Genomic DNA, 12,932 nt, shown 5'->3' on the forward strand with positions numbered 1-12,932 from the left:
TGTGTGTGTGTGTGTGTGTGTGTGTGTGTGTGTGTGTGTGTGTGTGTGTGTGTGTGTGTGTGTGTGTGTGTAACCCTGATCTGTATGGAACAGCTGTAGAGCATTGCAACAAACCTTTAATACTGTAATGACAGAAAACCAGCTCAGTTGACTTGCCACTGAATAAGGTTTATTAATCCACCATATCCTAGTCCAGTGGTTTCCAAACTGTGTTCTGTTGAACCTGTGGTTTCTTGATAGCTCATCAGGAGTTCTGCAAAGAGATTGGAGATAATGGCAGAGCAGCCTGGGAGACAATGGACCACCATTGTGGGGTTGGGTCACTGGCTCTGTGTTAGTCTTTAGGATAGGAGTAGGGGTTCTGCAGCAGAAGTGATATGAAAGGGTTCTGTGACTTCAGGTGTTCTAGTCATCCTGCACAGGAACAAATTCTGCTCCTGCTGAAGTTTGTGATAAAATTTCCACAGACTTGAAGGTGGTATTGACTCACAGCAAGCAGATTTATTTTGGTTTTGCGCTAGACACTGGTAAGAGGCTGTTTAATCTGTTTAATCTCCTTCACCTGGATGTCAGTGGCCAGACTACTGATCAACAGCCCTGCTATATCTGGGGTAGGACTCACTGGAATGCAATGCTAGGGACCCAGGCACCCCAGATCAGAGGTTGGAGGTGCAGGCATGAAAACCTCCTCCCCCAGGTCTCATTTTGAGCAATGAAAGGTACAGCCTCCCTCCTCTACAGCCAGGCTCCCACCCTCCCACTCTGCAGGCACCAGGGCAAGTAAAAGTAGAATCTGAGCCCCTGAAATCCTCTGTGGTTCCCAGTAGTGGATGAGGACACAGCTGCTTAACAGCCCTGCCTGAGGCAGAAAATTGTCCAGTGACAAAAAATTTCCTGTGTAGACAGCTGTGTGCAGCAGCAAAATTGCTACTGGGCTCCCCCACTCCCATGACTGAGGAGGTCAGTAGTAGCTTTAGAGCTCTTTGTATCCTTTCTATTTGATATGTGGCACCTAAGTGTGGGAGCACCAACTAATCCTCTGGGGAGCCCAAATCTCAGGTCCTTGCCTTCCTTCCAGGCCAAGGAGCCAGTGTCCCAAAGAGTATTGTGGAGGATCAGGCAGAGAAGGAGTGTGACACACAGGGCAGGGCCTTTTGAACTCCATGTCAACAACAGCTGATAAAGCATTCTCCAGTGTAGTATGTGAGAATACTTCCCCTTTCTTCTGGATTCTGAAAATAAAGCCTCGTTTTGTGGCTTCTGCCCCTAAGGGAAGACTGGTGTCTACGATAAGGCCATTGAAAGGTGGCTGCTGTGCACCAGTCTAGGACAGGATTCCGGATGGCTGTGCATGTGTCTGATTCACTGCAGATCTTGGCACCAGATTGCAGAACATAGAATCATAGAAAATTAGTGTTGGAAGGGCCCTCAGGAAGTCATCTAGTTCAACCCCCTTCTCAAACCAGGACCATCCCCAACTAGATAATTCCAGACAGGGTTTTGTCAAGCTGAGCCTTAAAAACCTCCAAGGATGGAGATTCCACTACCTCTCTGGGTAACCTGTTCCAGTGCTTCATCACCCTCCTAGTGAGAGAGTTTTTCCTAGTATCCATCCTAAACCTTTCTTGCTGCAACTTGAGCCCATTGCTCCTTGTTCTGTCATCTGTCACCACTGAAAACAGTCTAGCTCCATCCTCTTTGGAACCAGCCTTCAGTTAGTTAAAGGGTGCTGTCCAATCCCTCCTCACTCTTCCTTTTTGCAGACTAAATACATCCAGTTCCTTCAGTGTCTCCTCAGAAGTCATGTGCCCAGCCCCCTAACCATTTTCATTGCCCTCTGCTGGACTCTCTAACTTGTCCACATCCTTTCTATAGTGGGGGACCCAAAACTGGACACAGTACTCTGATGTGGCCTCACCAGTGGAATAATTACTTCCCTTGATCTGCTGGCAACACTCATACTAATGCAGTCCAGTATGCTGTTAGATTTCTTGGCAACAAAGGCACACTGCTGACTCGTATCCATCTTATTCTAACATAAAATGGCTGTGTCCACACGTGCAGAGATGTGAATTTGCAACAGCACAAATAGTGGCACAATTTTGTGTTGCTGCTTTGTGCCACAGTGCATGCCCCTGCCCATGCACTTTGCAGCAGGACACATTGTCCCACTGCTCCATATGCTGTAGGGGAGGCTGGCTGGGGCACAGGGTGCCTCAGCACAGGGCTAGCTGGCAGGCAGCCCCTGCACTGAGGCATGCTGTTCCCCAGCAATCCGGGGAGCAGCACATGGAGATGGGGGAGCAGGCAGCCCTGAGTTGCTGCTCCCCTGTCTCCACACGCCTCAGTGCGGGTGTTGATTGTGGAGGCCTGGGGCTGCCTGCTCCCTTGTCTCAAGGCACACTACACCCCAGCTAGCTGCATTGTTCAATTACAGTGTTCTTCAGAAAGAGAGCAGGGGAGCTGAGGGTACTATCAGTGCCTGGACCCCAGCAGTGAATGGTAGGGGATTTGTTACGTGTAGTCTCCTCAGGGCATCCTTCCTGCAAAGCCCTTTCTTCTGAGTTCAGTCAGCCTCTACACCAGGGGTTGGCAATGTTTTGGGGCAGAAAACACCTACAACTTTGACTTGTAAGATGTTGGCATGCCAGGGCACGCAGTGAGGGAGATATAAGGGGCCTGATCCTTGTTGTGGCAATGCAACCCCAGCACCTTTCTGACTGTCTGCTGTCAGGCATGTATGCTAAGCAAAATGCCTTAGTGTGCTATGCTCTAGCACTCATGCTGGGGGTTGCTTACCTCTGCTCTACACAAACATCCCAACTCCCAGGCCCAGATAACTGTTCTCAGTGTGGCTCTACCTGAAGAGAGACCTTCCTGGTTTCCCAGCTGTACAGGGGCAGACACCCTGTTTCACATGGCATACAGGTTTCTCTGCTGGCTAAACTCAGCTCTCTTTTACATGCACGTCGCTGCCTTGACCATGTTCTGGGAGTAGAAATAGGTCTTTCAAACTGACCTGTACTGATTGTGCTGTGTGTTTTCAGCACTTTAATGCAATATCACTAGATCAAAACAAACTAAAACTGCAGGAGGGGCCTGTAAGCACTGGAGAGCAGAAGAACCAAAGAAACACAGGCCCCATTCCTTCAAACACCCGCATGTGAGCACAGTTAAGCATGTGCATTACTTGGCAGGACTAGAGCCATGTGGTTTACGGAGTGAACGTGCCTTGGAAAATAGTCAGGAACACTTCAAGAAAGCCTGAGTATTGCATAAAACAAAGCCAGCTTTAGAGAAGGTGGGCCAGATTCTCCTCTTGATTTCCTCATGTGACTGAGATCTGTGGAGATGCAGGAACAGGAGAGTACGTCACATGTTGTTAAGTTTTAATCACAGAATTTTAGGACCTAGTTGAATGAAACAGTTGCCAGTAGAAATACTGACCATCACATGATCATGGTCTAAAGCTACTGGGAAAAGCAATGGCATGATCTGTAGGCAGTATTTCTGCCCTGTTAGCACCCCCCACAACCATTTTGGTCCTGAAGTGAACTGCAGCCTAAACACAACTGGTGGCCCTCAGCCTCTGACCTGCTTGTACTTTGGAAGATTATTTGCCCTGGGCATGAAGATTAAATGGAAAGTATGTCTTGTTTGCTGCTTGAAGAATTCTATATAGGTCTGAGTTTCTGTACTGTGCTTTTCAATCCATGCTTGGGCACTGGGTTTGATTGACAGGGAGATGGGTAGAAAACTGATTGCTTCCAATCTGACTAAAATAGTCTTATAGGATTTAACATTCCTCGGGGGCAGCAAAAGGGCATTCAGGGGAGTGAGAGCTGAAAGGATGGCCAAAGAAGTCATTGATAAAAGCAGAGGAGCCAGTGTGCCTCAGCAAGGCCATTGACTCCGTGTCATTTCATATCAATTGAGCATCTCAGCCATAGTGTGTGTGTTTATGGCTCAGAGGAATGACAAAACTAACAGAGCCTGGTGGAGGTGGACTTAATGGTAGGGCTGTGCGAAGCTTCAGTAGTTGATTTGATTTGGAGGAGATTCGGCCCGATTCAGCGGCCAAATCTCCAAATCGAAGTGAGAGACCTCTTAAAAGGTCGGAATTGAATCGGAAGCCTCTGAATTGATTCAGAGAGATTCAGAGATTTGGAAGGCTTGCAGCAAACAAACTGAGAAGAAGGAGGGAGATGGGGTGACCGTGGGCATGAATGGGAGTGGGCATTAATGAGAGCAGTTGATCAGGTTGTATTCAGTCTTAGGAACAGGTCTCCAGCATTGATTAACTCAGACCGGAGGCTTTGTTGCACGGACAATCATGGGTGACTGGTGCCACCTTAGTCGGGGGGGCACATTCTTCCCACCCCACCCCGTGATCAGTCAGCAACCAGGCGGGTTCCCCCATGGCCAATGTTGCCGTCTGGGGCAGGGTTCCCTCAGTGGCTGATCACGCTGACTGGGAAGCAACCACAGCGCTTCTGGAAGTGGCTGAGGTGTTTCATCTGGTGCTCCCACTCCCTGACTGGTGCTCACAGGGTGGGGCACTGGCACTCCCACCTGCCCCCCTGCCTGTCACCTAAACGGAGGGCCCAGCCTTTCAGGGGTGCACCAGCGCTCTCAGGGAGTGCACGTGCATCCCTGTGCACCCCCTAGGCATCACCACTGCTGACAATAGAGTTAAAGGAGCTCCTAGTGCTGGTATTGATTTCTTCCTTTTCATGTCTGCAGGTGTTAACCACTGCTGCTTACCTTGTTATCACAGCCTGCTATGCCTGTTACTCAATCATTTGTTCATTCATCCCATTCCCATTATTTAGAGATCAACCTGACACAGAGGAGCAGCGGTTTGATTCCCCACTTACAACAATGGTTTCTAATATTGTTACAGGATACAACTTTCTTCTGAAGTAAAATATATTCAGTAAAAGTTTAAAAGTATAAAATATGAAATATAAAGGTAAAATGCCATGGCACAGTGAGATAGATAATGGGAGAAATATAAGAATACAGAATAATACATTATACTTATACAAATGCCTTTTAAGTGTAATTTCATAAAGATACAATTTTATTCCCTATAAAATACCTATATAATTTTATATCCTTATGCTTATGTTTTATAAAATACTTATTGGAATGTAATTTAATTACCTATGCTTTATGATGGAGGGAGAGAAGAAGAGGGGGAGGGGGAGGGGAGGAAGGAAGTAAAGGTGGAAGGAGAAAAGATGAAAAGAGAAATGCACCAAAGGGGGGAGGGTGCAGGCAAGGGGCTTCTTGTTACAGCTTCATGCCCACACGAGCAGCTTCCAGCCCTGCTGTTTTTGTCCCGCTCTGCCTTAACACACACAAGTGATATGAGTTTTAACAGTTTGAGGAGCACTTTCACAGAAACCCCTGCACCTATCTCCGTGAAACTTGGCGGGCTTCTTGCACTCAGGAGGGGCTACCTTCCCTGCAGTTTTCATCCGAATCTGCAAAAATATGGTAAAAGAGTTATAACTATTTTAATGATTCCCCATTATAGTCTATGGCCGAATCTCTAAATTGGTGCTGAATCTCCAAATCTGAATCAGCCAGATTGAATTGGGACAGTGATTTGAATCACCAAATTGAATCACTGTCCCTCCAATTCGGCCAAATCCAAATCTGAATCGAATACTTGTTGCTTTGTATAGGCCTAGTAGACATATCTCAGACAGCTTTAAATGAGCTAATGTGGGGTCCTCTGGGCAGTGCAGCCAGAGGAGCACAGAGTGCAGTGTGGGCTGCAAAACTCCCTGCAATGCCACCCACCCCAGGAAGCTAATTAGTACTTAGGTGGTTCATCTGCCCTGAGCTCCAGTCTGCTTTAACTGTATTGCCACGACCCCCTGGCCCAGCTAAGTGTAAGGCTGGCTGTGGCATGTGCCTGAGTTGTGTAAAGACATTTCCCCAAAAGTCACACCCAGAGAGGAGCATCACACTCACCTGCCATGCTGGAATGGGAGTCACACCCAGAGGACTGGCAGAGAGGCAGTCCCCTGCTTCAGAGGACAAAGTGTGCTCTATGTGTAGGAGAAGTACAAGAGAGCAGTGTTCATAAAGTGGCTCTTTGGGCTCTTATAGAAGTTTCTGAACTTCCTGTTTGTTGCAGATGTAGGAGGGTGCAGAACCATGGAAAAGCTTCAGCTGAGTGTGACCTGAGCCCCACACAGCCTAGGGTCCCCAGGCTACTGCAGCTAGAGGCAACAGCAGTCAGGTTGGGGTTTTCAACCTCTTGGGTGACTTCACCTTGAGAATTCAGTCCAGCAGTGGCTTTCCAAGGTGCCCCCTTTCAGATGGCAGGTCCTGAACTTTGTATGAGGCATCCCCATGGCCATCCTATGTATTACCAGTCTGGACCCTGGCAAAGGCTAAAAAGGCTAGACCTATTCAGTTTAGAAAAGAGATACTTGAAGTGGGGACATGAGAAGGGTTTAAAAACTACTCAATGGTGAAGAAAAAGTAAATAGGGATTTCTTTACTTGTTTCTCTCAATATAAGAAGTAGGGGTCAGAAAATGAAACTAATAGGTAGTAAGTTTAAAACTAATAAAAGGAAGTTCTTTTTCATGCAGTATAAAATTAAAGTGTGGAACTCATTGCCACTAGATGTTGTGGAAATTGACAGTTCAAAAAGGGATTGGACACATTCTTGGAGGAAAGAGGCATCAATAGCTATTGAGCATGGGAGGTAGAGAGACAGCCTCTGAATTAGAACTTCCTAGACCTTAAATGCTGGAAACTGCAAATGAGAGACAAACAGTGGGGAAAAGCCCTATTCATACCTAGTTCATTCTTCCTTTCAGCACCCACTCTCAGCCACTGTGTGACACAGGATACTGGGCAAGGTAGACCTATGGTCTCACCCAGTCAGTGGCAATTCTTATATTCTTAGTAATTCTGCCAGTTCACAGAGTTGCTTGGCTTGAGCAACCTTCAAGGAATAACCTAAATTTTCTTGGATCCTCCCTTGAATTTCCTCTCCTGGAAATGTGCCCTGGTATCGGAGATTGAGCACTGTCCACGTCCAGGTTTGCTTTTAATCGGATAACTGAGACAGGCTGTAAGACCTGCAGGACTGGGTCTACCCCTTGCTTCACATTCTCGTATGCTTTCTGGTTCTCCTTTAGAGGCTTTCAGTGCCATAAGTGGGATCAGGATGTTGACCTTTCAGTCTAGGTCCCAATGCCCTACTGAAGCAGAAATCCAGCCTGAGGCAAATTGGATGTGGTTAGTGCAAAGAGAACTTGGCTGTGTTTTTGGGAAAAGAAAGAAGCATTAAAATCAGGAGAAGCTTTGATTTTTCTATTGAATTACCCTCCTGGTGCCTGGAGGAGTGCTCCTGGGCATGCATGGTCTGTGGGAATGACACCTGGAAATCTGTTCCTTTGTGTGATCTGAGACTCTGAGTCAAGAGCAGGATGAAACTGAAAGTAAAACAGGGTAGAAAAATCATGTTTTTGTCACTCTTCTCTTGAGTGTCCATATTATCTGATTTCAGGGCTTAATGAACCAGCAGTCTTCAGCTGTGAAGCTCACAACAGAAAAGGACTGAGTACATCAACTGAAGGGCAGATTAACATAAAAGGTAAGGAATGAAGAGGCAGCCCATCTCGCTGCTGATACTACCATCTCTGAAGAATGCCTGGCTTCTTCTCTACTGCCATGTGTGGCTAGGGAGACTGTGGAATGAGGATATTTTCCTGCAAGCTGTGTTCCAAATACCCATGTTGTTCCTTCTCACTTAGGATATATCTATGTTAGGGCCAGAGATGACACCAGTCACCTCACCAGACATTTCTATGGGCTGTTTTCCTCAGGGAGAGAAGGTGCTTCCATCCCCTGCTTGGGATGAGAGAGGCCAAACCACAAGTGTTCCAAGAACTGGAGGATGTCCTTTCAATGGAAGGGTCCAGGGAAGTGGGTAGAGTCACAGTGCACCACACTGTGGCCAGAGATCCTTACCTTCACAGTAGAGCATGTCACCTTAATTTACTTCCCTGACCATTGTGACAAGAGCAAAGAAAACCCCACGTGAGCTGGCAAAGGAAAAAAAACATGTTGCAGAGAGCCAAGAGCATGGAGCCTACTGTGGCAGCACCCTTGCCCTGCCCCCTCAGTGCCAGTGGTGCACACCAGGCTCCGCAGGACTGACCCTCAGAGAGGAAGTGCCTGGAAGTTCATTTGAAAAGAGAACTGTCAACTGAAAGTCTGTTTCGGAAGGGCTGTTATCACTCTCTTCCTTCCTTTGTATGCTGAGCCCGCCTCAGAGTTTCCAGAGGAAATGATGGAAATTCTTGAAATGTTTTTGCAGGAGTCACCTTGGGCAGTCACAGGGAAGTTTTCTCTGAAATATAACATACGCTCCCCATCGAGGCCGAATTCTATTTTCAGTTCACAACCATAGGGTGCTCACAAATTGCCCCAGAAATAGTCCTCTTCCATTCAGCAGCTTCTCTGCCCTGCTGCCAGCATTTCAAAATAGCACTGCTCCAACACAGAGGGCTGCACACATTTCTCTTGACAGTGTAAGAACATACATGCACTTCTCTAGGGCTTCTGCAGCAGGCCAACAAAGCTCTGGGACAAAAGCTATCATGTGCTTAAAGCCAGGCCAGGCTGGCTTGCAACATTTTTCCAGGGAAACTAATTGGATGGCCTCTTTTTAAAATGGTTTATCCTGCAAATTGGGGCACGTCACAATACCATTGTATGTGTATTCACCCTGGCCTCATGGCAGCAGCACATTCAAGCAGAGGGGGCAGTGGGTCTAGGGACAACTCCAAACCCAGATGGTCACCGCACTGTGCTGGCAGGCAGCTGGGTCCAGGAAGGATGGGATGGAGCAGTGTCAGGACTGGATGCCCTGTGCAAAGGGAGACATTATTCTGGCTCATGAGAGAAGTTCAGAGCATGGTAAGAGCTACTCCCAGCTCTCTGCAGTGTCATCACCAGGGATATAGCCCAAGATAATAGGAAATCAAGGCCCTTCTTTGTAAAATTACTGTCTTGGCAAGTGTATTGCCTTTTACCTGTCCTTTTCCCCCAGAGGGGAACATTTGCTGGCTGTTGGGCCCAGCACAGGACTGCTGGGGAGAAGAGTTGCCAATGGTCCTAAGAGATGGCACCTGTTCAAGTGACAGCCCCCCTGCCACTTCCTGCAGCTTTCTCTGTGCCTTCAAACCCACCATTTGGCATCTCCGCTGCCATGCTCTATTATAACACCTTCCATATCACTGCAGCCAGCCTATCTGCCCCCTCCCTGAGTCAGGCAATCCATCCCCTACCTCCGAGTGGTGTGTCCATGAGGATAAATATATTTATGACTGTCAGACACTGAATCCAACCAAGTTTCTGTGTTGCTTGTGCAGTTCTGACCTGGCATGTGCAGTAGATCGGTGATACCCGGCCAGGAGAGCTGTTTTTCAAGGGGTGGAGGGAATACAGCTTTCCAAACGCATTTAACTATGTGACACTTGCATCATGAGCATGTACAGTTTCTAAATTGCCTGGATGCCCATGAGCTTGCATAAAGCACCTCTGCCGCAGAGAATGAGCATTTGCAGGACATCCACCATGTCTGGAGCTGTCGGGAGACCTTGGGGTGCCGTGGTTCTCTACCTCTCTGCATGGCTTGGGTGTTGCTACTTGAATTTGCCTTCTGGACTCTGCTGGTTGTGAGTGTCTCCCTTGTACCACAAAACAGCCAGCTGGCACCATGAGGAAGGCTGAACCTATTCCTGTGTCATGAGGCAAGAGTCTCCTGCAGGCCTCGTCTTTACTGAATTAGTGGTATTCCCTGCCCACACAAATGCCTAAATCTGCTGTTTTTGAACTGCAGCCTGATGCCTGTCTGCTACATGAGATAAGCATTGTGTTCATCAAGGATAGCATTTATGTACACCAGATCTGAACCTGCCTGGCTTTTTCCTGTAGGAATACCATCTCCACCCACAAATGTGCATGTTCTGAACAGATCAGCCCATGACATTTTGATTGCCTGGATCCCAGGCTTTGATGGCTACTCTCCTTTCAAGAGCTGCAGTGTTCAGGTAAGCACTTATAGTTTCATAGTTTCTAGGGTCGGAAGGGACCTGAGTAGATCATCTAGTCCGACCCCCTGCCATGGCAGGAAGGAGTACTGGGGTCAAACGACCCCAGCAAGGTGTACATCTAACCTCCTCTTAAAGACCCCCAGGGTGGGAGCCAGCACCACTTCTCTTGGAAGCTGATTCCAGATCCTAGCCGCCCTGACCGTGAAGTAGCACCTCCTGATATCTAGCCTAAATCTACCCTCTGCCAGCTTGTGACCGTTATTCCTGGTCACTCCTGGCAGTGCTTGGGGGAACAGGGACTTCCCCAGTGCCTGCTGATCCCCCCTGACTAGTTTGTAACAGGCCACTAGATCCCCCCTCAGCCTTCTCTTCTGGAGGCTGAACAGGTTCAGGTCCTGTAACCTCTCCTCATAGGGCCTGCCCTGCTGCCCCCCGATCATGTGAGTGGCCCTCCTCTGGACCCTCTCCATGCTGTCCACATCCCTCCTGAAGCGCGGTGCCCAGAACTGGATGCAGTACTCCAGCTGCGGCCTGACCCGTGCGGCATAGAGGGGGAGGATCACCTCCTTGGACCTGCTTGAGATGCATCTGTGGATGCATGACAAGGTACGGTTGGCCTTCCTGACTGTATCCCCACACTGCCGGCCCATGTTCATCTTGGAGTCAATGATGACTCCAAGATCCTTTTCCGCCTCTGTACTGACAAGAAGGGAGTTCCACAGCCTGTAGGTATGGCACTTATACCCTGTCCTCATTCTTTACACAGTGCATTGCAGGGGCCCTCAGAGGCTGCACACAGGAAATCAATCCTTTTTGGCCCTGCCTGTCTGCTTCTGGGCATCTGGGGAGAGCCCTTGGACAAGGCTGGGTTGATTGCAGGGTGCATCTGTTTAACAAATCAGAACATGGGGTCCTCTTCCACCTGGGGCAAGGACTGTAATTGGCTCAAGCATGGGATATGTGTTTTGTTTCTGTGGGGCACCTGGCAAGCCAGGTATCTCTCCTCTTGATGGGGAGGTGGTTTGAGGTGACACAAAGGTCCTAGCCTGATGATTTTATGGAGTTGATGCCGGAAGGTCCCTGGTGACCAGATATTTGATGCTCAGTTGTGTGCAGTACACACTTTTAAGTATGTCATAGCAATTGTGAGGTTGTGGTGATCAGGACAGGCCAGTGTTGCCCCTGGGGAGGCTCATGGATTGCGGGTAGTAAAAGAAGGAAAGGTGATGCTTCATTAGAGATCCTTAGAAGGCCCCAGTTCACCCCCAAACCAGGTTGGGTTTGTTGTTATTATTGTTTGGTGGGGGGGAGGGGTGGGGGAGGGGAGGGAAGGTTAGGACATGCTTTAATGACAATTTGCTAAACCCATTGTGAAATCCATGCAAACTATTTTATACAGCTCATGGTCCCTGTATTTACAATCTCTGTAGCTTCTAGTCAGCCTTGTGCTGTAATGGCATGGGGCAGAGCAGGGATGTGATAGGAATGCACTCCTGTGTTCAGGACAGGGGTGGGTTGCACTTTTACTGAACTGGAAGACTCATCCTTGTATCAAGGGACTACCAACGATGTGAGTGGGTTGCATCCAGAGGTTCTCACCAGCAGTGTGCCTGGCCTGCATAGCAGGCATATTACTGAGCCCTCAGTCCAAAATATATGAGGGAACAAGGAAAGGGGAGAGACCCCAGACAGACATCATTTAGGCTCCAGCTCTGTGTGCAGCATGGGGCAGGGTCTGTGTGGAACTGACAGCCTGTTTCCTGTACCTGGGGCAGTAGCTGGGTATAGGAGCAACAGGATGGGCCTGGGGCCAGCAGATGCCTCTTCTTCCAGTAGAGTGTAGTTGAAGATCTGGAATCTACAGGTATTGTTTGCCAGGAAATACCCAGTAAGTATGCTGCAGCTGATTGTTTCACACTTGAGCCATCTGTGTGTCATCCATGGAGCTTCAGGCTGTAGCTGCTCAGTGTCTTGAAAAGCTGCGCATTGTAGAGAAAGTCCATGTGCTAACATACATCTAGAGGATGACTAACTGAACGGGGGTGGCACATGAGCACAAATCCTGACACCACAAGACTCCTAGAAGCTAGATGGCCATGGCAGTTTTCCAGGGAGGGGAGAGTGGGTTGGAGAGGTGTAGGAAGCTGTCCTGCTGAGATTGGTGGGAAATACTTTTAGCTTGAAAGAGACCTTTGCCCAAGTCTCATCAAGGGGGAATGCACCCTTTCAGCTGGAGCCTGATGTTAGGGAGGCTGTCAGTGAGCTGGAAATGTACAGGGAGGTTGAGGCAGGAACTGCCAAAAAGGCAGGTGGGATGACGTTGTGTGTCCCAGTGGGGTGGAGGCCAGGGCTGAGAGGGCGGCTGAGAAGCCCCCATGCTGCCTGGCAGTGTGAGTTGGAGAAGCTCTGCTCCCACATCAACCCAGTGCAATGAGGAAAACAGGCTGGAAACTGCAGTAAATCCCTTATTTCTGAGGGCTGGTGGAAGCCTCCAGCAACTGTGTGCCTGAGTCACAATGTGATAGCACAGCTGTGCAGTGGGAGAGCAGTGTACCAGAACAGCAGCCAACAGAAAGGGCAGTCAGTGCCCCATCTGTGGCTCTGAGGAGCTTGGTCTGTGAAGCACGAGACCCCTGCTATATGGTGTCACTGTCTCCAGTGAGGCATCAGAGCTGGTGTATATCAATTCTCCACATCTGAGCACTCAGAGAAAAGTTGTCTGGCATTTGTGCATTGCGTCACACAGTGGGAGGCATGAAAAGTTTAGAAAGGGCAAGACATTAAAAGGGTTATATGAGGTCAGATGCAGGGTGGTGGCAGCTCCCACATCGGTGCTCAC

At 48.6% G+C, this 12,932-nt stretch overlaps 1 protein-coding gene across 1 annotated transcript in view; it reads left to right on the forward strand.

The window, feature by feature from the left end:
- The window catches only part of MERTK (MER proto-oncogene, tyrosine kinase), a 72,218-nt gene that overhangs the window by 14,278 nt on the left and 45,008 nt on the right, over positions 1-12,932 (forward strand). The window contains exons 5-6 of the mRNA XM_019516112.1: positions 7,540-7,626; positions 9,975-10,090. Coding sequence (XP_019371657.1) covers positions 7,540-7,626; positions 9,975-10,090 — 203 coding nt within the window. The remainder of the gene's footprint in view (positions 1-7,539; positions 7,627-9,974; positions 10,091-12,932) is intronic.

Source organism: Gavialis gangeticus, unplaced genomic scaffold (assembly GCF_001723915.1).
Source record: "Gavialis gangeticus isolate Ggan-Ray unplaced genomic scaffold, GavGan_comp1, whole genome shotgun sequence".
Taxonomy (NCBI): domain Eukaryota; kingdom Metazoa; phylum Chordata; order Crocodylia; family Gavialidae; genus Gavialis; species Gavialis gangeticus.